This window comes from Symsagittifera roscoffensis, chromosome 8, assembly GCF_963678635.1.
Source record: "Symsagittifera roscoffensis chromosome 8, txSymRosc1.1, whole genome shotgun sequence".
Classification (NCBI taxonomy): domain Eukaryota; kingdom Metazoa; phylum Xenacoelomorpha; order Acoela; family Convolutidae; genus Symsagittifera; species Symsagittifera roscoffensis.
The window spans coordinates 22778759-22804737 of record NC_087069.1 but is presented as its reverse complement, the minus strand read 5'-3'; the positions used below and the strand labels follow the sequence as shown (position 1 = coordinate 22804737).

The 25979-nt window shown below is 43.1% G+C and overlaps 2 protein-coding genes across 2 annotated transcripts in view; one reads left to right on the top strand and one right to left on the bottom strand.

The window, feature by feature from the left end:
* LOC134852911 (NAD-dependent protein deacetylase sirtuin-2-like) overlaps nucleotides 1-25979 on the bottom strand; it is a 190429-nt gene that overhangs the window by 111868 nt on the left and 52582 nt on the right. The window lies entirely within an intron of this gene.
* On the top strand, nucleotides 16728-21442 carry LOC134853056 (uncharacterized). The gene is made up of 2 exons (XM_063868986.1): nucleotides 16728-17306; nucleotides 17467-21442. The coding sequence occupies exons 1-2, from the start codon at nucleotides 16734-16736 to the stop codon at nucleotides 20956-20958; spliced, it is 4065 nt and encodes a 1354-aa protein (XP_063725056.1). The 5' UTR covers nucleotides 16728-16733; the 3' UTR covers nucleotides 20959-21442.

Genomic DNA, 25979 nt, shown 5'->3' with positions numbered 1-25979 from the left:
GGAAATAGAAATGTTGCTTGAATACGACATGATAGAACCCTCGAAATCGCCATGGGCTTGCGGGGTAGTAATGACGAAAAAGAAAGGGGGGCAGCTTAGATTTTGTTGCGACTTTCGTTACTTGAACGCGGTAACGATAAAAGATGCGTACCCGATACCGCGAATAGATGAGAGCCTATCTAAACTTGGTGATGCCAAGTTCTTCACCACATTGGACTTAGGTTCTGCCTTCTGGCAGGTCCCTCTGCGACGGATTCGCGAGCAAATTGGGATTGTACCAGTGGAAGAGGATGCCCTTCGGCTTGTGCAATGCAACGGCCACTTTTGAAAGACTGATGGCTCAGGCTTTGACGAAAGTGACCAAGAAGAACGGGAATCTCGTGATGTGTTACGTGGATGACGTAGTCATAGCAACACCGACCCTGGAAGACCACATTGATAGGCTCGATGAGGTCTTTGGATGCATGAAAAGAGCAGGATTAAAGTGCAAACCATCGAAATGTGAAATCCTTAGGGATTCGATAAAGTACCTAGGAAGAATGGTGGATAGGCATGGTGTGAGGCCGGACCCGGAAGCAGTGGAAGCAGTGTTGACATGGAAGGCCCCCAGGACGGACACACAGCTCCTGAGCATCCTAGGGTTTGTCAATTACTACCGAGAATTCATAAAGGGATATGCGGACAAGGTGTATCCGATGCAGAAGCTGATGCGCAACAAAGGGAAAAAGTTCGAATGGAACGATGAGGCACAGGTTGCTTTCGAGAACATAAAGCGGGAACTGTGCGAAGCGCCAGTGCTGGGCATGCCTACAGAAAAGGGCATGTATGTTCTCGACACAGACGCATCGGTGGTGGCCATCTCAGGAATCTTGCATCAAGAGCAAGAATGGAACGGAAGAACAGTTCTCCGTCCCATTGCATACGGCAGCAAGGTCTTGAGTGACACAGAGATGAAATATGGCGCACCAAAGGCAGAAATGTTTGCGGTAGTCACCTTCGTGGAAAAGTACCGTGCATACTTGGGGAGCGCTCCCTTCAAGTTACGCGTGGACAACAGAGCGTTATCCTGGTTGAAAACCTACTCGATGGATCAGAGTTATATTGGTAGATGGATAGTAAGATTGGATGGCTACCATATGATAATCGAAAATAGGATGCGTGATAAACAACAGAATGCTGACAGCCTCAGCAAGAAAACTGAGTTTTATGAAAGATTGGAGCAGAAGCAGGCCAATCAGGCGGAAATAAAGGAGGGATTCTCGTTTCTGGACAAAGAAACTTATGAAGCGCTTCCCTTAACGAGATGGTTGGATAAGTCTGGACATCCAATTCCAGGGCACCCTGAGTTACCTGTAGAGAAAGCAGCCGAGATAAAGATCCTATCCAAGGAGGACCCGGTCCCCTTGGATCTGTTGCTGCGCTCGAACCTGGTCCAGCAAGAACTCTCTCGCATGAACATAAACAGCCTCTCATTATTGGATAAAACGGTGCAAGTCACACCGCAAGTGATGCGGATGCTGGGTGGATTGTTAGAAAGAGAAGTGACCAGAGATGACCCCGAGTGGACAGCAGCAGTGGCATCGCTAACAGTCAGTGAGAAGGTGAAGATCATGCCGTCCAGACGACAGCACGAAGAGAACGAGAGGGATTGTAGGACAATAGTTCAGCAACTAGTATCCTCAATACCCCAAGAGATTTTAACCAGTACTTCTTACGGACAGAAAGAACAGGGGAGCAGCAAGCGAAAGAAAACCGTCACCTTTGTGGACCGGGATAAAGAGGGTGAAGAGGTAGAACAAAATCTGCTGCAAGACTATTTGTCCGGGGAGAAGGATGATGAGAAGAACCAGCGATCACAAGATCAACACCCGGGACAAGAAAATTTGTCCGGGGAGTCTGAGATAAACGAGAAAATTCCTGATGAGAAACAGGACCTAGAGTGCAGGGTTTTGTCCGGGGAGTTCAGATGGATGCAAAGAAAGCACAGACATGATCTGGAGGAGCGTGCAGTCTCCAGCACAACCTCTTCGACGGAGGATAATTCAGGAAGCTCAGGAATGGACACCTATTCAGACAGGAATTCGAGCTCGGGATCAGAACTGTCAGAACTAGCGATACACACGCTACTAGTGGAAACTCGGGCAAGGAACCTGGACAGAGAGGTGTACCAGGATCCTGACAGCGATCGCTACCTTATACCAAGCGAAAGAGTCTTTGACAACGCAGCGGATGACTTGGAGACAATAGTCGTATCGAAACGCTCGATAAGCCTGTTGCCGCAGAAAGAGGTAGTCAGGACTGATCTTCTGCCGTTTGAACAAGAAACACAACCGTTGGCGAAGATTTGGTGCGTTAAGATGGAAGAAGACACACATCAGCCCAACGAGCTGAATAGTCAGATGAGGGTCATGAAGACGTACTTGAAGGCGAGATACAGACTCTCGAACCTTCTAAGAGCGCAGAGAAATGATCGCATGACAAGCAACCTGAAAAGGTGGATCGAGAATGGTTCTCCGGATAAAGGGGACCTCGAGGAAGATAGTTATCGCATCCTGAGACAATACTTCATGCAGAAGGAAGGGAGGTTATATTTGAACAAGGACGGGATTGTGGCTTGCAAAAGAAGGGAGGAAGACAGAGTCCTATACAAGTATAACGCGATAGTGTTACCGCAACTCTATCAGACAGAACTATTATTCAGGTCACATGATCAAATGGGCCATCAGGGGATCGACAAAGTATATCAGAGGATCCTGAAGCGCTTTGAGTGGCCTGGGATGAAAAAGGCATGCGAGAAATGGGTAACAGCATGTCTGTCATGCCAACAGGTCAAGGATCCAAGGAAATTGCGATTTCCTTTACAATCGATCGAGTCGTCTGAATTCAACGAGGTGGTGCAAATAGATCACCAAAAGAAATGCATGACAGACAATGGTTACAATCAGGTGCTGGTCATGATAGATCATTTTACGAAGTATGCAGAGGCCGTGCCCTGTGTAACTGCCTCGGCGGAAGAGACATGCGACCACCTGATCAATACGTGGATAGCAAGACATGGTTGTCCGATGACGTTTCAATCGGATAATGGAACAGCTTTCGTAGGAGAGCTTACGAAAGAGCTTATGAGACGCTCACAGGTCGCTCAGGCTCACTCCACGACATACCACCCTCAGACGAATGGCTTAGTGGAAAGACAAAACAGGACGTTAGTGTCGATGCTTAAGAGTATATTGTTCCAGGTATATGACCGATTGGGACAGATACCTTCCACAGGTGATGGGAGCATATAATAGCACGCAACACTCCACCACTGGAGTCAGTCCACACATGATGCTAAGTGGACACGAAAAGTCTTTACCCTTAGCCTTCTTCTACCCAGAATATGAGGGAAAGAAAAAGTCCCCACAGGTCTACGTGAGGGATGTGATCAGACGCCAAAAGGAGCTGAACGATTTGTGTAGACGAAACACTCAGCAGGCACAAGCAAGGCAAGAGGAAAAAATTCGACAAGAAAGCAGCTGGTGCAAAGGCTTACTCGATGGGAGACTACGTATGGGTATTTCAGAACGTTATACCACCGAAAGAGACAAAGAAGCTCCTAAAAAAGAGGAGGGGACCCTTCATGATTACAGAGGTGCACCAGGAGGGACGCTTTTATAGACTGAGTACTGGCCGAGCCGCCCACTACGAGAACATCAAGCCACACAATCCATCGACAGAAGACTGGTGTATACCTGCAGACATGGAAGAAGGGGATTATCTAATGATGAATCCTGCTTGTGAGGTCAATGAAAAAGGTACCAGGGAGAAGAACGATGGAAACGAAGTCGTAGAGGAAGGTACGGATACACCGCTGGACCTGGATCCAAACGAACAGATCGAAGCGGACGATGAAACCTTACCCTACGCAGAGGAAGATTGGCAGGATCCCGAACAGATAGAGGTTCCCAAGATCTTGGAACCGGATCTTTCGTTCACCATACAGACTCGTCAGAAGGACGGGATGAGACCAAGAAAGAAATACAATCCTTACGGTGACGTTTTTGTAGTGGATAGGATAGATCTACAGAAGATAGTGGAGGAAGTAGTGGGTCTAGAGGAAATAACTGTGTCACAAGACCTTGACATAGTCGATGATCACGACGATTAGTGGGTTGACGACTGGTCGAAACTCGAGGTAGAATTCGACGACGAGCAACAGCAGTCATATGAACAAGACTTGACGAACCTGCGTGTTTTAGAGTGGCTGAATGAAACGGCCTCGGATCCAGAGGAGACCAGCGTCACGATTCAAGACGTAGATCGTGAAAGCATGAAATACATCAAGACCGAACGAGATGATCCTTCCTGGGCTGCCCAGGAAGGACGACTACTCATTCCAGCTTCTAACCTTGACTTGATACCCGGTATGCGATCGACGGGGACGTCGATGGATATTTTTGTCCGGGGAGTGGGGGTAGGACTTACCCACACTGAAAACTTGATAATAAAAAAATTAAGAATAGCAAGAGAAACAGGAGACTTAGAAGCAGAAACAGGCGAAGAGCCTAAGAAGCCTGACATAGGCAGGGTAGTTGAGTCATATTTTAACTTACCAAATGAATATTCAACAACATAATACTAACAGACAGTGATTTCATACTCACAAACAGAACATGTGCGATAGCAATCACCGCAGACATGAGTTTTAGGACAGCGTTAGCGGCAGATTTTAAGAGAGAATACAAAAACGTGGAATTCCTTTGGAAGCAAAGACCAGGGATAGGGGGCGTAGCAGCCTTACCTCCGGCGGCATCGCAGATACCGGAAAAATACTTGTGCTTCTTGGTAACGAGGGCGACGGAGAAGCAGCACGTGGACCCAGAGAACCTAGTCTTGTCCTTGACGAGGCTGAGGGACTTCCTTGTCGAAATGGACGTGAAGGAGCTCTCGCTTCCAGTGTACGATCCAAACAGAGGAAGACTGCATCCTCGGGAATTGTACGCGCTTGTACGCGTGATATTCTCTGATGCGAATATACAAGTATACCTACATAAGAAATATTACTTAAGTATAGGCTGAGTGATGTGCGAGAGGGTGTTAGGCCAAAGACTAAGTTGTATGTAATATGTGATATGTGTGTTATGTTATGTTATGTTATGTGTTAGGTCATTAAGATCATGGGTAAGTAGGGGTTAGTGACCATGAACAACTAAATGACGATCTTGGGAATAGATCCAAAGTTTGGACTGTCCAATTTTAGGTCGAGTTCCAAAATTTTAGAAATCAATTGATTTTAATAAATTTTAGGATAAATATCTTTTTATCTGAACTGTTTTTAAGCAAATTTTAACGATATATGTTAAGGTGAAACAGACAAGTGTGATATTTGTGACTTCTTTTCTAGATCCTGATTGATCATTTAATAACTCACTTGAGTCAAATATTGAATCGAATCAAATCAAACTTGAAAGAATAGAATGGACAACTTCAACTTGGATGAATTGATGGACCTGGCAGAGGCATATGTAGGACCGATGATAGATGCGATCTATCGTCGGCTGATCGATCGAGACTTCGGTCTGGAGGACCCAGAGGTAGTCATGTTGCTGACCGCCCTGATCAACATCTTGGGGCACGACAACCGTGGGGACCGCCCCACGGAAGTCCTGTTGATGGCAGCATATGGAGAAAGAGTACTAGACCGCCCGAACATGAGAGTGATGAGGTGGAGAAACGGGGCTCTCTCAGGGAGTGACTTGGCGAATGAGCCTGGATTGGGAAGTTCTAGGACTTACCAACCAGGTGAGATGCCAATGCCCTCCAAGCCCAAACCTGGGCTGACGAGAATGCATCGGGAGATGAACAGCGAGGCGACCTCGTCTGGTTCACCACTGAGAGCAGCTGTGCCACCAAAAAGGGCGAAAGTAGCACAGAAGGTTCAGACGAACCAAACCATGCAAGATCTGGACGAGATGAACGATGAGCTGAAAAGTACAAAGAAGGAGCTGGACGAGATGACCAGAAGCATGCTCCAGATGGAGGAAGATCGGGACATGTGGAGAAAGTTGTTTGAAGACTGCAACAAAAAGCAGGGTCAAGAGATTGAGCGCTTGAGGCAGGAATACAAAGAGCGATCGGAGCAGGTGGCGTTGACAACGGCCGTGGAGAAAGTGATACCTGCAAGGGATATTCCTCGTGGGCAGTCCCCGATGGAGCTCTTGACGCCTCGAGAAATGAGTCAAACAACGGAGACACGGCTCCCAGCAGAGACAAATCGAGTAAAGATCCCGGATCCTAGTGACACCTTGGGTGATCCCGTCGTAGAACAGACAGTGAGGAAACTGATAGAGACAGCTGGACGACTGGTCGCTAACAAGAAAGCGCCAGGTTCCGGGGTGACTGCACCCTATGGAACGATTGACAATACGGGCAGAGTACGACTCTCCCAGACTGTGATCAGACAGGGGATAAGTGACGTGACACCACTCATGGGGAGCTCGAGAATCCCAGAGAGGAAAGTGCGGAAGATGCCAGCGAAGAAAGTGTCTCGCATAATAGACGTGCAAAAGAATAATCAATTGAAATACAATTTCACGGGAGTTCCGGAGACAGATCCGAGGGCCTGCTTCAATCGAGCTACTTGGAGCCCGGCTGTAAACCTGCAGCAACCACCACTCGGGACATCTCATCTGATACTGGGAGACAGCTTGGTCAGAGTGCTGTCGAATTTGAGGACCTCGTGGGTCACCACGGTGATGACCTTTGGAGGCGCGACGATAGCCCAATTATATCGGATGGTGGAACTGATGAATCCAGGGAGGATTCCCAATGTGATGATCTTAGTTGGGACGAATGACATCTCCAGAGGCTCAGACGAGCAGGAAGCACTATGGGAGTCAATGATGGTGTGTTTGTTTACGACCCTCTGGCAGAAATTCAGTTGCGCGGTACTGACCGTTTGCACTGTGCCAATGAATACGAGAAGCCTGACGGCATCATGAAGAAGGCACAACGAGGGAGTCGTCAGGTGGAACAACATCTTGAGGAACCTAGCAAGTCGAAACGCCGGAAGAATGATCCTCATGGACATCGAACATGAGTTGAGAGCCATGGATCAGGCCAGACTGACCACGGACGGCATCCACTTCGACAGTATCGAAGGACAAGCTTGGTTGAATCGAGTCTTCCAAGAGCGGTTGGACGAGCTGGAAGCAGAACTCTTTGACACAGGAGTGCTGAAGGAAGAAGGAACAGTGAGTGATGCGGTGATTACCAACTTTGTGCCTCCTAGCCTGGAAACACGCTTGGGTACGGTCCCGGCCGTCACGAACTACATGCAACAAAGCTCCAGCAAACCAGGTCAAAGAACAGACGTACAGAATCGATTGGGAGAAGCACCGATGAGGAGGACCATTCATCCTAGGAGAAGAAGAGGAACCGGTCAACCCAATCGAAGAGACAGCAGGCACATCTAGATCGGACACTAGATCGAAGACGACAAGTACCAGTCGAGAGGAGAGACCGAGCAGAGGCTCATTGATGTGGTCGAGACCCATACCGTCTCCCTGGCATATATACAAAGACGAACTAATGAAGCTGGATCTCCAGAGAGTAAGCTTCATCGAAGATGCAAGGAGGATGCTGAATGGAGCGACGCTATCCGTCAACAGATTGTACTCGATAACCGGCGTAGACTGGTTGATAGCCGCTAGCATAAATTTCAGCTCCACGACGGCCTTAAAATTTGCTGACTTGGAGGGACTGCCCTCTAACAACACGATGGGACCAGTGAATGCGAGACCGTTGCAAGATGTGAGATTGAACCATGATGAGGGGAATCGTGAAGAGAGACCAAGAATATTCCTGACGACGAGAGCGCCGATTGGACAACACGTGAAGATATTCAGGCAGCTGACGACACCACCTGGTCATGTGAAGGAAAGAGTGTACCCAAAACTAGTGAACCAAGATGGTGATGCCCAGAGATATGGCGGATTGACAGCGATAAAGAAAGATGAAACCATCTTCGCCGCCTATGACAAAGCAGAGATGAGGAAGGCCAAGATTATGGTAGTAGTGAATTCAGAGTTCGTGTACACTTCCAAGTCTTTGTTTTGACCGGACGTCATAATGTTGGCAGCGGTCGACCTGGACCTACTGCAATCAGTATCTTTGGCTATAGGGTACAAAGGCAGACGGACATGAACCCAATTACGATTGTGTTTGCTGGCATCAATGACCATCTACACAGTAGAGGTTTTCTGAGCAGACTCAGAGATCCTACAACAGCAGAAAACGCAGTATGGCCAGCGATAAAAGACATCCTGGAGTCGATGGGTGAAGCGGTGGATGCGACGAAGGAGGGGTCATTCAATAAAGTGGCATTGAGAGTAGTATTCGCGTTGTCTCCGGGATATGCACATCTCCCGGATGGACTGAAATTCGTGTATGCAATTGTGGCCTTACTCTCGGAAGGAAAATATGATGTGATCATATCAGCCCCGAATCGCCTGATAGAAATGGAGAACCTGAGGCCACTTAAGGCTGAACTGCCTGCAGTATGGTCAGATATCTCAAACGCGATGAGAGGATTCAAGGACCACGCGCTACACATATTAGTGTTGGACGAAGTGCTGGGGTTGAAACTGTCCAATTTCAGTCGACAACTCAAACTGAAACCGGGAATAGACGACGACCATCGAGTGATCACGGCAATGTCCAATGACTTATGGTTCCGAGCAATGGAAGTGGCAGGTGAAGACACAAGAAGGAAAAATTCACTGGAGACGAGAGCTCATCTGGAGGCGATGGTTCTGAGAACCAAGCCGGAAGCCAACCAGTGGCTACAACTGAACCCTAGAGAGCGGCATTGGGTGCAGATGCTTTTGAGCAAGGCCCCGTGATGATCACGAAGATAAATGCCTAGTTGTTGAAGGAGGTGAACCTGGCGGAAAATGCCGGAGAAAAGACCGCTGAGCTTGTAAACAGAATGTGTCAGATTACTCTGGAAACCTTCTGGACCCAGGAAGTGAAAGTACAGGAGGGCTTTGAAAGGACAGGCAGCATGCTCGAAGGGTTGGGAGCCGGATGGACCGCGTCCTTCTTGGCAAAAGTTTACCCGAAAGTCTCGCACTATTTGATAAAGGAATTCCTCCAAGCAGTAGTGAGAGTATCGATAGTGGAACTAATAGCCTTGTTCGTGACATTCGGAGCGGAGAGTTTCGTGAAAGGACCGGCGATGCTGCTCACCGATGGAATTCAGAACCTGCGGCTAGACGGACTTCTGACATTGATTGCAATTACCCACGGAAACTTGGGAGGACTAATGGAACTGGCACGTTGTCCAGAGCAGATGAAAGAGAGAGTGAGGAACTTGGATATGAAGAAATCCACGGACTCGTGGAACAAGATAAGAGACCTGAGACACACTCTTATCCAGTATCTTTTACAACAAAATCCCTTTGGAAAGGGAGAAGACGAGATGCTTCCACTTTAACGTTCCCTGACGTTAAAGTGGAAGCATATAGGATGTTGGTGCTGCACCTGAACCTCATATCGGCAGTGGACGGTAGTACACTGAACTGGTGTGAGCAGCACACATTACGGGAGCTCATGAGTGAAGATCTGTTATTTGCGAAAATATCGGAGCCAGAGATGACAGTCATCAATTTTGACGATCACTTCAGTGATCGCATGGGAGAAGTAGAAAGAGGACACATCGAGGTGTTTCCAAAGCTTTGGAATCTGAGACCCTATGATAAAACGAATGGTGTAATAACCAGAGTGCCTTGTCTCACTGCAGCATATCACAAAGTGAGAGAAGAGACGAAGGACTGGGGCGATTACAAGAAGCTGCCGGAGGCAATCCCTGAATTCCCTCTGATAAGAAGGATGTTGCTCGGAGCAGTCTCCGTGGCACAAACTCCTAGGTTGAGAGCATTCGAAACCAATGAAAGGAGAGTAGGGAATTTCGTGGGAACGATGGATCCATAATTCGTAGGGAGAAATGCCGCCGTGTTACAATACACACGATTTGCATACACGGATCAAGCGACGAGAAGGCGAATAAGCAACGCCGCGACTCCCAAGCCTGGAAGATTTGATGAGGAATGGAAGGGATTAGGCTTAGCTCCGATGAGGATGAGAGGCAGGACCGAATTGCCTGAAGCCTCATTAATCCTGACTAGTGTAAAACAGGAGATGAAAGTGGGAGGAATACTGCAGACGAGAACCTTCCTAGCACCCTTCGGCTGCGAAGAAATCAAAGTGGTCCATGGAGAAGAGGAAGATGAGTCGGCCGGTACACTGCTCATACCGAGATTCCAGGAAGAAGCCGATAATGACGAACAAGGACCATCGAGCCCGAACAAATATAAATCAGAAGGAAATGACGGACAGGGTGGAAGCCGTCAAACCGAAGAACCCATGCAACAAGATCAAGCTGGTGGGGAAGACGACAGGGCATCTACAGGAGGAACATCCAGCCTGGATTTCAATATCTTCAGTGATCTTGAGAACAATGCGGATACGTTGGAAACGACTGAGCCAGCGGATGAAGGCATCTCGACACTGGAGCCTCCGTCAGCCTTTATGGAAATGAAACGGAATTTGCCGGAGAGCAGCTCTCCAGGCAATTCAAGAAATAACGACCAGAGAATCCTCATGGAATCACCTCGGAGGAGAAGAATAGAGGCTTCAGCCAGAGTACCTTTCTTGGGAACGCTGCCCGAAGAAGAATGGGAAGCACATCACCGCGACCACGAGAGTAGGACGGGATGCAAACTGGACAGAGTGGCGTTTATGGAAGAAGTCTGGACCGTGGTTCAAAGCTATGGGACCCAGTCTATTCTAAAAACGGGTCTCAACCAACCCTTGATGAGAGAAGTGCTTGACAAGCTTGATGAGTGTGAAGGGAGGCTGAGTGAGTTGTTGGTCGACTCAGCCACTGATGAGAGTGAAGCGAATTCTCCCATCAAGATGACACCGCAGGACGATGAAAGAGAGGTGGTGTATCTGTCAAGAACCAGGAGAGGGACGATGCGATCAAAAATGGTGATTGATAAAATCAATGCGATGAAAATGAAGTTAGGCAGCAGAGTGATGCCGAGGAGAGTTGGAAAGACGAAAGTGGATTCAGAAATATCGATGAAAGCTGGTAACTCAGCGAAAAGGAAACGAGTTGAGGAGGTCATGGATTTAGGGCAAGATGATTATCAATTGTCTGGCACAGATAGAATGTTAACTGATATAGCGATGGTGCCACCCATTCTCATGGCGGGGATAAAGTCAACCGGTTATAAGTCCAAAAGGAGTGACCGCACTCTGACTGGAGCAACCTTAGAAATAGAAATACTCAGCCAATGTGGAGAGAGCAAAATGAAAGACTTCAAGTCATCTCCCATGAATCATGGAAAGGGAACTGTCGCAGGACAACTAACACCAGTGGAATACAACCGACTAACAGTGTCTGAAACTGTGTCGATAGATGAACCCACCGGTGGATACATGGAGATGTTGGAATACCGAATCTCGGCTACAGGGTATGTAATGGCCCTGGAAGACGAAAAAGCCATGGAGGGTTATCTGGAAACGATGTTGCAAGGCACCACCCTCAAGCAGAAGGCGTACGGGACTTTGGCGTCGTCTGACATACAGGCAGAAACGATGGAGCAGTTAGTGAGCCTTCCATGGAAAGCAGTAGTATTAAGGTATTTCGAAGAAGAAATGAGAACTACGCCAAAAATATATGCTCTCGTGGCAGTACCTTACGTAAGAACAGAGTTACAACTCAGGTTCGCCTGGTGCATGATGGGACTGACTCGCGAAGAATATGACTCAGAAGAAAGGAAGAGATCAAAAGAGGAAAAGGTTTTCCTTATGACGAACCTGAGGGATCTGATAGTCCAGGAGGGAGCAGCAGTAGCGTGTGCGAAGCGGGGAGACGCTCTCTGTTTCATTCGATTCCTGATAGAGCAGATTTCAGTACCTGCATTAAACACTTGTGTTAAAATGTTGAGGGAAGGCGATGAGCGAACGAAAGCCTTATTCTTGCTAGCACTGCTGGTTATGCAGCAAAGTAAACCGATGAGGGTGAACATGAAAGAACCTGAGGAGTTGGAACCCATGAAAAAGATAGACGAAATCAGGAGATTCTCAAACAAGGAGCTGAGACTCACTAAAGAATCTATGGGAGCATTGCCGAAATCCAGTGAATACTGTGGACCGATCAAGAAGAAATCGTATGGTTACGTATCCGGGATCATAGGGATCGCGTACAATCCTTTCCTGAGTGAAGACATACGCGATTGCTTCTTCGATTATGAGCAGGCGGTGTTGCTAAGATTCTGGACGTCCAGAATTGTAACTATTAAGAGCGTTAACAATCCACAGGCCAAATTGGGACTGGTCTTGGAAGAAGAGGTGACTGCACCTTCAGTACCAAAATCCGACAAAAGAGTGGAGTTTGGGTTGGGATTCTCAGATGAATTACTGAGAACGAGCTTGATGACAGTGTGGGAACTGATGAGGCCATCATGGTGTCCTAGTCCCAACGCTGACTCAATATTACGGGCGACACAAGACGTACAGAGGGAACTGAATGCAGACTGTAACCTGCGTGACCTCAACATCATATATAATGTGATGATAACAGCCTCTAAGAGCAACGGAGAAGATAAAGTGGAGTTGCCTGGATGGGGACCAGAAGACTGGGTCAAACCTGGTAGCTGTCTGGCGGAAGTCTGTGGACTGGAGGGTCACGTTTGTGGAGGTCTGGACTGTGTGAGGACCCTGGAGAAACAACACAGGCAATTGACGGTATTGTTTGGAAATGTAGTGATGAAAGCAAGAACAGAAACGGAACTGATAGCAGATTGCCATGAAGGAACCGATGTGAATCTAGTGACTGCACTAGGATTCTACAGCATGTTTGGTTCTTTAGAGTCACTATTGAATCTGGAACAGAAACATGAGATGGTCACAGCCATCAGCGTAGAAGTATTCCCAGGAGTTGTGCAGACTGAACAGAAATACATAGGGAAATGGAGGGAAGCAATCGAGACAGAAATGAAAATCAGACACAGCGAGACTTATTGTAGACCATCAGGAGCACGATATTTGGTGGGTTCAACGTTGGCTCCAATGTGCAGGAGCAGATACCCTGTACATTTCGTAGCTGTGGACGTGAAGAGTACAAGAACGATCGTGGATCAAGCCTTCTCAGTGCCGAAGTGTGTGAGATTGGCGAGAATGTCCGAGAAGTCTTACGAGTTACTATGTAAGATGTTCTCAGCAGTTCCAGAGAGAACCAAAGAAGAATTGGAGTCGATACTAGGAAAGAAGTTCATGGGATATGTGAGTGGGAACTTCAGTGACTTTGAGAGACAGAAACAGAGAGGATCAACTGTCACAGATTACAATGCAGTAGATGAGAATGATGAAGTCCACCGAGTGATGATGGAAGTGGAACCATTGCTGGAAGCTTCGGGAAAACGTTATTGGAGGAGCATCATGCTGACGCATGACGAGTTTCCTTGCCACTGCTTGCTGCAGACCTGGTGGTATCCCAAGCGTAGTAATCTGATGTTGATCTGGGACTCTGGAGAGCTGCTCTCCATGGGTTTACCAGATTCATCACAGCCCGTAACAATAGTGATAGTGGGAGTTATGATGGCGATACGATGGCTGGAAGCTCATGTGAGAGAAAATAACAGACAGGAGGCACCGACGAGAGAACAATTGCGGAAATTAGATTGTCTAAAAGATTTAGATCTTTTTGAGACAATGTGCAAAGTTCTAAACATTCCGATGGAAGTGAAGAAGATATGGGCAAGAAAACAATTGATGCCATGGTTCAGAGCTAACATGACTGCATGGTTGTACGAGTATGCGAAAAAGCATATGTCGAAGCATGGCAGAGTGTACAGTGAGTATCAGCTCGACATTGGAGCAGGGGCTTTGAAGCGAGCTCTCGTGACTCATCGGAATGCAGTGACCACCGCTGTGAAAAGAATTTCCAGGACGAGTGAACGTAGTGGAAAGGAGAAAGCAGAGATGCTGAAAGAAGATTTGGAGAGAAACGTGACGTTGTGTCTCCACAACAGCTTCTGCAGGAACAGAGAATCTAACGTGGATCCTCTACCTTGCTGCAAACAGAGGGTAGAAGAGCAGAAGTGTTGGAGGACGGCTTCCAGCAGCGTCAGGATAGCTATCGACGTGTTACAAGATACAGAAACTGAGAGTGCAGAGTCAGTATCACAGGAGGAAGAAATGGAACATTGACGGATGACCGAAAAACAAGATGAAAAAAAGAGATGAAATTAGAAGAATTTAGAAGTTTTAGAACTTCTAAACGACGAAAAAAGAAGAAAACAAAGGAGTGATGAAGAAAAGTTAAAACTCAGAATTGTTTTATGTGTGTGAAAAACTCAAGTGAGAAACCAAGCAACCAAGTTGTAACTGAAAACTGAAACATTAAGTTGAGTTTTGAGATTGTTGCATTTATAAATTTGCATTTTGATTTTAGTTGAAGTGGCTTTAGAGACACTCACTTACTATTTATTTAGGAAGGCTTAATTGAAGGAGTATATTTAAATATTCCAGCCTGCATGACTGTTTTTAACCAGCTAGGAGAACTGATCACTTTGTGGTGACATGGAAGGCTTGAGTAATCTCTCGAAGAAGGAGATTGTTTCATTGTTCTTTCTAGCCACAGAGTTTCTTAGTTTTAATATTCGGGACAATAACAAGCAAGATTTCCGAAGGGAGGAAGCATAGTAGGATAATTTTAGCTTGTTGGTTGGCAGGACTGTCCTGCAAGCCAACACCTTTTAAATCTAAGAGAAAAAGTTTTAATCGGGACATTCACACTGGAAGTCAGAAAATATGTTTTTATCTTAAGTCATATCCTCAATGTGCAGATTAATGAAAGAATTTGAAGGCTATAGTGATGTAGTATGATGCCATTTATATTCTGCAGTGAGTCGATGTGACGTGGATAAAAGTAATTTCGTGCATTTTGTAAATTCTGTTCGATGATACTGTATCTATTTTACGAACATTGCGTGATTCAATGAGGACATTGACCGGACTGTCCGGGGAGTATGTGACATTCGACCAGAATGTGAAAAATGCAATCTCTGCAGAATTCGAATTTTTAGCAGCGAGCCTTCCGGATTGGTGATTATTAAGAATTAAGAACGTTATTGGAACGATTGGCCAAACGGTGAGGGCTAGAATATTCTGGTATTTTAAAATTTTAAAAATTCGAATTATGACGTCATATTTCTGAGAAACGTCAGAAACGGCCATTTTGGCAGAAAAGCTAGAAGACAACACGACAACATTAGTTGCGCGGACGATAAGTACGAAAATTGTGAGAAAAAACAATAGCAGATTGCAGGAATAGCAGTGAACACTCCGAGTTGCAACTATTGTGTCGCTACAATAGTTGCAAGGCCGTTGCAGACAACGGTGAAGGGTGGAGGACAGCCTTCCGGATTAAGAAGAAGTCAAGATCAGCGAGCTTGATTCAGTGGATTCAAGAATCCGGAAGGGTTTCGGGACTGAAACTTTTAGCCTGTTATATAGACTTTTAGCTTCTTGTCATGTCCTGATTTGATTTTAATTAACATCTGGATTCATTTTGATAAGGATGAGAAGCTAGGAATTGGGGGAAAGGGTTGATCCATCTACGATGGAGATGATGATTTTTATCTACTGAACAAAAACAATAGTAATATAAAAAATAGTAGTAGCCCTGTTTTTAGGAGTGACCTCGTGGTCTGGGGATACTGAGACCCAGCCATGAGCTCACTATTTCTGCATGTAATCTAGTTAATTTGGATGTTTTGACCGAAGCCGAAAGCAGTAACGTTTTTGTCGACCCGATGTTGGAAAAGACCACCGAAAAGTACTGGCTTGGTAGAGACGGTGAAAAGCATGCAAAGCTCTGTTTAGACGTTAGCCAGTCGTCTTAAGACTTAGTTTTGTTTTCCGTTGATATGTATCTTCTGGGCGAATGTTACAAATGTCACAAAACGAAGACTCTTATCGTGACGATCACGCTCGATAAGACCCTTAGCGGAAGAAGATAGTGGGAAAGGAGGCTTCGGTGGGGAAGTGGTGGAGAGCAGTACCCTCCCGTGCGACGAATTGAGATTAATAACGACGTTATTACAAGGAGAACACGGAAGCGGAGGCTGCGTCCCCCAGAGACTGATATATGGTGAAAGACTGTAGTAAACTAACTTTTTAGCTACTCTGATGCCATAAACGTTTGAATTGACACCGGTATTATTTGATATTTTAGAATATGAGTAGCTAGGAAGAGGAAAGGGTTAATCCATCTCCAATGGATTTAATATAGAACTGTCAAACAAAAACATAACAAAATAGGGTGTTCGAGCCGTGTTTTTAATAGCAATCACGTAGTCTGAGGATCCGAGACTCAGCTATGTGGTTGTGTTCGCATGTAAACGAAAGCTGATCAAAAGTCGTTTGACTGATGGCCTAAAAACAGTAACTTTTTACTTAGCCTTAAACAGACCAGAAAATCAACTGGCAAGGTCGAGACGTTGAAAAACGAGTAGAATTAAGGTGACTGACGCCCGCCAGTTGTTAATAGGTACTTTTTCTACGCTCCGTCGCTGTGTAGTATTTGGGCGAATGTTACATGGCACATGCCTGATAAGTTTTCAGTTTCAACGTTGAGCCTGATAACCTGGAATCGTCTGGTTTTCAGAAATTCATGTATGTACGACAACGTCAACGATGCCGTGTTTAGTTCGCTGCAGCAGCACGTTGGAACGTCGCTAGACTGTTTTCCAAACGACTGTGCTTCCGAGATTTCAAAACGAATAGTTGGGTTCCTCGGAGACTTAACTCAGGCGGATGGAAATCAAGACAAAGCAGATAAATTTTTCAACCAGCACCAATTAGATTGGCTGTTGGAGATAATCAACTACTCTCTCAAAAAACCACCAGATTATGACACCTTCCGTACGTGTGTCTATTGCTATGTGAAATGGCTTTCGGTTCTATCCCCCAGTGGCTCCCCTAAAGGAATCCCTTCTCCGGTCAGGGATAGTCCTCAACACTATGGCCGCATCTTTCTTTCAAATCTGAGCCATGTCGCTAATGATGTCACTGGACCGGGACGAGAAGTATTATGCCAGCATGTTTTGATTCAAGTGCAAGAACTGTGTAAAGAAGTCCAGCCTGGCCAGACTGCAGCCCCTGATATCAATGGAATTCCTCAAATTCGCAGGAAGCGGAAAATGCGTCTATCGAGCGCTGATTACTTGTCCGATCATGGTTCGAACACGGTAAACATACATTTTTTGTAGGAATTATAATTCACTTATGTAAGGTCAATAGTCTTTCTTTAAGTATTTTACTAGGTTATTTACTTGTCTTTCATTAAGTATCCTTAATTAATCGTTTTTCAAAACATCAATGAGTGGAAGCTGAAATGCGTGCTTTCAGGAAAGTTCGCTGCAAGATGATATATCTTCAACTTCTTCAAACTACGTGAGCGACGGACAATCTTCGACTTTGACCAAAACGCCCCCTCTTTCAGAGGAAACTTGGCAATCTATTTTCTTGCTACTTGTTGAAATTCTAACCAAGGCATTAGATTCAAGTCAGTGTCACAACACACAGGATGGACTTGATAAGTTTCTGGATAATTTTTTCGACATTTGGTTTCTAGCGTGTTCAAAACAGTACCCTAACCCTTCATTCTGGAAAAGCCTTGATCGAATTTTGAAGCAAAATTCTCTGCATTACAATACGTTGCGTAGCTGGAGCTCTCAGTTTTTGGGCTTGAATCAAAAAGTTGTCGAAATGATTGTAAAAATCGAGAGTGACAAATCAGGCCTGCACCCACTTTCTCTGGACTCCCTGGACTGTCAACAACTGGTGCATACATGGTACCGGTTCTTCCATTTTCCCATAAATCCGGCTCTGCTTCTCGAGTATAATTTTCCAATAAATTTGGCATCCCAGGTACCGAAATTGGAAAACGATCAAGTAAGATTCTATTCTTTACTGGCATTGAAAATAGCCAGTACAGTGACTAGTGCCGTGTACCAGTTCATGGGAATGCCGTATCTTTCGGCTATAAGAGGTCAATTGTTAGTCGCTACAATAACAGCTGATACAAGTAATTCGACCGTGAACGGATCTGTGACAAATCACCAAAATGCAACTGGGACCACGCAACAGGCTTTTACAGCTGGCCTTAGTAGACGATCAAATAGAAGTAACAACGCGATCAAAAACGAAATTGATAAACAGGCAACCAAAGAGGTTCCTGTTGAGGGATCGAAAATGTTTGATTACCCGTTGTTTGTGAAATCTAGCATAGTGCAAACTTCAGCAGATAGTATGCTTGATGCTTTCGGAGACTTTTTGTTCAAAGTCTGTCTAACAGGTCCTGGGACTTCTAACGAATTAGTATACTCTCAGGCCGAATCGTTAACTTGCTTGCTCAGGTTGTTTTCTTGGAAGAGAAATACAGAATCAGTAAATTTGCAATACTACTCCATTTTCAACTGTTGTCTGTTCAAAGCACTAAATCTACAGTTTGAAACCTCAAATTGTGACGTTACAGCCTACGTCATCCTTTCTTCGTGCAATTTATTATGTAATGGAGTGCGCTTTAGCAGCCAATTAGTGCCAACATACGTGAACAGAATTTTCCAGTACTGCTCTGAAGAAAACGAACATTTGCAAAGTTCAATCGCAAACCCAGGGTCAAATAAAGTACCGAGTTCTATACGCTGTCATGTACCTGTAACGATTTTCTGGAAAGCATGTTACCATATTCTTCTATCATCTTTTCCATACTTTGTCAAATTCAGTAAAGTAAACAACGATCAAATACCATTCCCGACATATCTCGAAAAAGTCCACGATTTCTGCACCAAACGGCTAGTGCAAGAAAAAGATCCGCAAAGTATATCTCTGTTAATATCCTTGTTACATTCTTTAATTCAAATATCAAGCGGCCGAGGATTTCTGGGATCGAAACTTAGCATTGAAGGTGCAAGTTATCGCGAGGCACAGAATTACAAGGTAATTTCCTTACTGATCCGAAAGGCTTTCTTGGAGTGGAGCGACGAGGCACAGGGCCACCCAATTCTGACAGCATTAGCTTTCTTGAGAACTCTAGCTCGTTGCTCTAACTTCAGCAGCGACTCAGTACGTCAACTAGTTGTTTCCAAGCTCTGCGAGTTAATCGAAAAATTGCTTCAAAAACCAGCGAGACACCATAAAACAGCGTTACATTCCCTAATTGTGTCGTCTTACCGTACAATCGCAATTTGGTTGCATAGTCGACCGTCAGTTTTTAACTGTGAGAAGTTGTTCAAACCAGTTTTGGAGTCAATAGAATACGGAATATCAGGGTCGAAATCAGTTTCAAACGATGCTTATGTCTACAAAGAAGTGAAAGCACAGCGTGTACCGTCTCAGCGATGTAACGACGCCGCTGAAATACTGCTCAACTGTCTTGTCAACAGCCGGAAAAGAAGGAAACGGAAGCAACTTGATCTCAAAAAACGTGAAGAAAGTGAAAACAAACTGCAATTGTTCTACATTTCAGGCAAAGAACGAGTTGTTCACGTTGAAGAAGAGTGTTCATCAGATTCAACAGAAGCGGATGAAGAATATACGAGAGAAAATTTAACAGTTTCAGTTTCAACGCCTTTCGGAAACGAAACGTATCGTGTGTTTGATCGGAACACTTCGGATCTAGACAAACGCTCTACGGCTACTATAATTCCGGCTCGGAAACTAGGATGCCATAACGATATTACCTGGAACTATATCCCGGGTAAAGTTCCGTTTATTCCAGAGCCTCTAGCAGATGCAATCTTTACAAAACCAGAAGAAAAATTGTCTTCGCTACGCGGAGAATCTTGTTCGGACAAGGATTTTTCCAGTTTAATAAGTGACTCAATAAATACGGAACAAGATATTGTGTGCTCCAAAAGTTATAAAACAGCAATTGTTTGCACCGAACCGACTCCCGTTGAGGGACTTCTGCATACTAAGAAATTTGTGGCGAAGTTTCCGTTTTTGCAGCCCATCAAAGTTGAAAGTCAAGATTTCAAGTCAAACACCAATTTAGAAGCTTTGCAGTCTAAAAGCCAATTGTGTGAAACTGGTTCCAATGTTTCAGAAATCGAATTGTCCCATTCTATTTTGCAAGCGCTGCCGCTAAAAATGAGTCAAGTTGTCGATGTCTTGTACCTTTCGGAAGATTCAGTGACTTCGGGTTTTCTGAATTCTGAGCAAATTTACTTGGTTCAAAGGGAGGCTAAATTGAAAGGAAAACTGAAACATTTGATCGAATCATTAGACAATTTTTCATCAAGTTCTGGTGAAAATATGAAGATGGCTGAAGATCCATTTTGCGACATCTTTTACAACTGCTTCCCGGAAAATCCGATCCACGAATACAATAACGGGTTTTTGCCTGGAAAGCTTTCTGTTAATTCAAATATTGTAACCCAAAGTTGTCAGGCGAGCTCTGCTAACCTGCCTAAATTTTTTGTTTACCTTTTTGCAATAGAAAATTTTGACCAGTATCAACATTTAGATCCGACTTTTGTTTCAAATCTTATAAATTCGGGAAAAACTGAGAAAGAACCTTTAGAAACTACAAGTTATGTTTTCTATTCCTTCTACGTACATTCGAATAGTTTGATCACGATTTATATTGATAGCAACGTGAAAAACGTCAGTTTTCACCCCCTAGTTGACAAATGTGTAATTCGTTCAGAAGATTTTGCAAGTAGTATTTCGAAGTCGATTCGAAGCTGTTTATTTGATTGGTCTATCGAACATATCACTCCTTGTGCTAAACGAAGAGACTGTATTCAGAGGTTCGGAGGGAAAATGAAGAATGAAATGCTAACAAAAGAGTCTTTGTGGGATATTCGAAACTTGACTTCTGTTAACTCAAAATAACTCGGACAGATATGTTTAGTTAAGTTTTCAGCTATTTAGATGCACAATTTTTTTCAGTTTTCAGTTTTTGCCATAAATATTCTGTTTTGTCTGTTCTTAAGTGCAAAAAATGTGTATGGTAATTTAAGTTAATTCGTTTTTTAGTGTGTGAAAAAGTACAGACGAAACAAGTTTTGATGCACAATTCATATTATATAGAATTTTCATTTTTGACCAATGTGCCGAATATTAAATTTCCAATTAAGTTTAATTAACCTATCTCTTTGAAATGCAAAATGCCTTCAAAAATTTGTATCTGTTTATGTTGCAACATTCATGTGTGCAGTTAAAGTCATCCAAACAATTTTCTTGCTCTGATCGTTCATTAAAGAAATGACTAATTTTTCTATTCATCAATACGCAAATGGCTCTTCTACCTTTTTCCATCCCACATGACAAACAGATCAGTTTTACAGAGTAGCCATTGATTTTACGAAGATTTTAACCATGCGCAATCGTGTTGTAATTAGGTAATTTAGGTAATTAACTCACATGCCAATTTTCATGACAATCGGAAAAAGTGAAAAAAAGTTGAAATTATAGAAAATTACAGGTACATGTGTGGGGTGATAGGGGAAGAAGAGGACCGCAATTTATTAATTACTGAGTTTGAAAATTTGAAAATAGATTCGAGAATGCACAGTTACTGAAAGCTTAGCAATATTTTATTAGAAAATTACCTCTATTTTCATGAGTGCGAATGTTATTGTTATTTTGACTCAGCAAGTAGACATTCTTGATTTTGTGTAGCAGCTTCATGTCATTGTTTAGTTGTAGATCATGATTTTTTTGTGTAGTTGAGCGGGCAAAATTAGTCGATTTGAAGCAAGCCCCCAAATTCCCAAATTTAAAGATTATAAAACTTAAAACACCTATTCCGATATTTTAGATCATTTTTGACCATTTTTTGACAGTTATAGTCAATTTCAAACATTGTGAATCAAATGGAGAATCAGAAATTTTTTAAAGTTTTATGATTCCGGGCAATTTAACTTGGTCTGCATCTGGTGGATTTGATGTAGTAAATTATATTGACATATCCACTGTTAACTTGTAAGTTAGTAGGCAGTAAATACATTCTCCCAAATTATTGTATAATTTTGGTTAAGAAATTTATTTTACAACCTCGTTTTTAAATGACGAAAAGGCAGCCAGCTAAATGAAAGGTGTTTGAATGTTATTAGACAGTGAAGACACTTAATTACGTGTCGTTTTATAAATTTGAGTTGTCGTCAGGGGCGGATTTAGGGGGGGGGGGGCGCCCCTCCCTCTCAGTGATTCGACCATCTCACCAACCAAAGAGGTCACCCTTGGGTATTTTTTATGACATCAGTTTTCGGCCGACCAACCCTACATTTTTCTTAATACGCATTTCGCGCCAATATATTTTAATTTGAGGGGGGAGCGCGCGCCGAGAAAACCCAATTTTTTAGTGAAATATTTAGTATTTTGGGAGAGCTCGATAAATCAATTTAGTCGACCTGAAAATCTGGAAAACTCTCTGCAAATCCCCCCACCCCCCGAGAAAAACCTAGATCCGCCCCTGGTTTTTGATATAATGAGGAGTTTTCGTTTATACCTCCGTTTAATCCACGTGTGCTCTTCAATGGGCTTTTTTCAGATTAAAACGAGCACTTCAATGAAATAAGTTTTTTTCTTCGTAAATAGTTTTTTCTTAAAAATTTGTAAGAAATATGGGCACACGTGCACGCTGACACGCTCTATTCATTGTAAATTTGGCTCTTTTTCCTTTCCCCCCACCTGCAATTTTTTACTTGTAAAGTTACTGTTCAAATGGTTCGATCATTATGAAAATTGACATGAGGACTAATTAGGATGTGGCAAACACATTTGGTCCTCATATTTAACCTTGTAAAACCACTCGTTACTCCATAAAATTGAATTGATGCTCGTGGTAGGTGGCGGGGGGGGGGGAGGAAAAAGAGCCGAAAATTCAAATTAAACTACTGATTTAGGTAGAAGTTAATTATTTTGAAATTAAATTATTGAAGAAAGGTTGATGTTGTTTTTGGATTCGTGGTTTTAATCTTTTTTTTTTTGTTTTTTTTCATTGGCTCTTTTTATTATCTGGTACGATTTCTCTTTGGCTTACTTTCCAAAGTACTGCTTTTTTCTGGTTTAATTTTTTTTGCAGCAATCGAGATTTCTGTAATTTGTTAATTAAAATAATTTAATTACGCGGCTCTTTTCCAGTTCCCCTCTTTTGAATTTCAATTTTGAAAAGTCTATGTAACGTTGTCATAATGCAATGAAATTTGGCGTGGTGAAGAAATCGACAATTCTGAACAGACTTGTTCTTCATACTTTACAGCGTAACATCCCGCATTTAGCCGTAATAGCACGTAAAACAAACATAATACTCGGTATTTTGAAAGGAGGGAACTGGAAAGGGGCCAATTACGCTTGAAATTAGCAAGCGTTATCAAAACGGAAGGTAGACCTTTTTTGGGGATAACAACTAGTTTAACGAAATCAGTTGAATCTCTTATGATGCTGCTATGCAGCTGGCATGCTCAATTTCGTTACACAAGCATAGCTTGTATTATAGTATGAACTCTTTTTTTTATAACCTAAACCGCAAATATTGTTGCGATGCAATTGTTGCGACAAAATGCGTTGAATTTGAAAGTGTTCATTTTGCTCAATAACCAGCTATTAAGTACAGCCAATTCTAAGGATATTAACACCTTATAATCTTGGAAATTCCGCCACCTCGAGAAAAACCTAGATCCGCCCCTGGTTTTTGATATAATGAGGTGTTTTCGTTTATACCTCCGTTTAATCCAGTGTGCTCTTCAATGGGCTTTTTTCAGATTAAAACGAGCACTTCAATGAAATAAGTTTTTTTCTTCGTAAATAGTTTTTTCTTAAAAATTTGTAAGAAATATGGGCACACGTGCACGCTGACACGCTCTATTCATTGTAAATTTGGCTCTTTTTCCTTTCCCCCCACCTGCAATTTTTTACTTGTAAAGTTACTGTTCAAATGGTTCGATCATTATGAAAATTGACATGAGGACTAATTAGGATGTGGCAAACACATTTGGTCCTCATATTTAACCTTGTAAAACCACTCGTTAGTCCATAAAATTGAATTGATGCTCGTGGTAGGTGGTGGGGGGGGGGGGGGGGGAGGAAAAAGAGCCGAAAATTCAAATTAAACTACTGATTTAGGTAGAAGTTAATTATTTTGAAATTAAATTATTGAAGAAAGGTTGATGTTGTTTTTGGATTCGTGGTTTTAATCTTTTTTTTTTCGTTTTTTTTTCATTGGCTCTTTTTATTATCTGGTACGATTTCTCTTTGGCTTACTTTCCAAAGTACTGCTTTTTTCTGGTTTAATTTTTTTTGCAGCAATCGAGATTTCTGTAATTTGTTAATTAAAATAATTTAATTACGCGGCTCTTTTCCAGTTCCCCTCTTTTGAATTTCAATTTTGAAAAGTCTATGTAACGTTGTCATAATGCAATGAAATTTGGCGTGGTGAAGAAATCGACAATTCTGAACAGACTTGTTCTTCATACTTTACAGCGTAACATCCCGCATTTAGCCGTAATAGCACGTAAAACAAACATAATACTCGGTATTTTGAAAGGAGGGAACTGGAAAGGAGCCAATTACGCTTGAAATTAGCAAGCGTTATCAAAACGGAAGGTAGACCTTTTTTGGGGATAACAACTAGTTTAACGAAATCAGTTGAATCTCTTATGATGCTGCTATGCAGCTGGCATGCTCAATTTCGTTACACAAGCATAGCTTGTATTATAGTATGAACTCTTTTTTTTATAACCTAAACCGCAAATATTGTTGCGATGCAATTGTTGCGACAAAATGCGTTGAATTTGAAAGTGTTCATTTTGCTCAATAACCAGCTATTAAGTACAGCCAATTCTAAGGATATTAACACCTTATAATCTTGGAAATTCCGCCACCTCGAGAAAAACCTAGATCCGCCCCTGGTTTTTGATATAATGAGGAGTTTTCGTTTATACCTCCGTTTAATCCAGTGTGAGCTCTTTAATGCACTTTTTTTCAGAATAAAACGAGCCTTTTCATGAAATTAGTTTTTTTCTCCGTAAACATTTTTTCTGAAAAATTTGTAAGAAGCATGGGCACGCTGACACGCTCTATTTATTGAAAATTTAAATGAAACTACTGATTTCAGCTTAGGTAGAAGTTAATTTTTTTCGAGATTTCTGTAATTTGTTGGCTTAAATAATTTATTTACGTTCGAGATTAGCCAGCGTTCTCAAAACGAAAGGTAGACTTTTTTGGGGATAACAGCTAGTTTAACAAAATCAGTTGAATCACTTGTGATGCTGCTATGCAGCTGGCATGCTCATTTTCATTACACGAGCATAGCTTGTGTTATAGTATGAACTCTTTTTTTTATAACCTAACTCGCAAATATTGTTGCTACAAAATGTGTTCGTTTTGAAAGTGTTCATTTTAATCAATATCCAGCTATTAAGTACAGCCAATGCTAAAGATATTAACATACGTTTATGTTTCAAATAGCACTTTAGCTTCAAGGTATCATAGATCTCTAGCGTAGAGGCAGGGAAGGAGACAGGCAACAAAAGAGGGTTCGAACCTGGGCAGGCCCGGATGTTTTAAACGAACTTTTTCGTATCTAGTTAAATGCGTCAGCTCTATAAATTTAGGCATGTTAGATGGTAAATTTCTTGTTTTTTTTTTCAAATTGACTGGTACTGCTAATGTGTCATAATTGTCTTGCGTCACTAAGCAATTAAGTAGATTCGTAATTGCCGTGCGTCACTTAAGCAGTTTTGTAGACTCATTTTATTACTCATTTTGTTTTTCCCAGTAGCGTTATCGGTCATATTTTTTTTGCTTGTATATGCGAAGTGCAAGTTCGCCTCCGTGTAAAAATCCAAACTTGACCACTGGGTGAATGCTGTTGTTTTTTACTGGGTAGTGTCAGGGGGACTTGAATGTTT

Bases quoted from the DNA above. Each gene is read 5' to 3' on its own strand.
- LOC134853056 (XM_063868986.1), top strand. From the start codon at position 16,734: ATGTACGACAACGTCAACGATGCCGTGTTTAGTTCGCTGCAGCAGCAC. The intron at 17,307-17,466 runs GTAAACATACAT...GCGTGCTTTCAG, and splicing joins CCGATCATGGTTCGAACACG to GAAAGTTCGCTGCAAGATGA.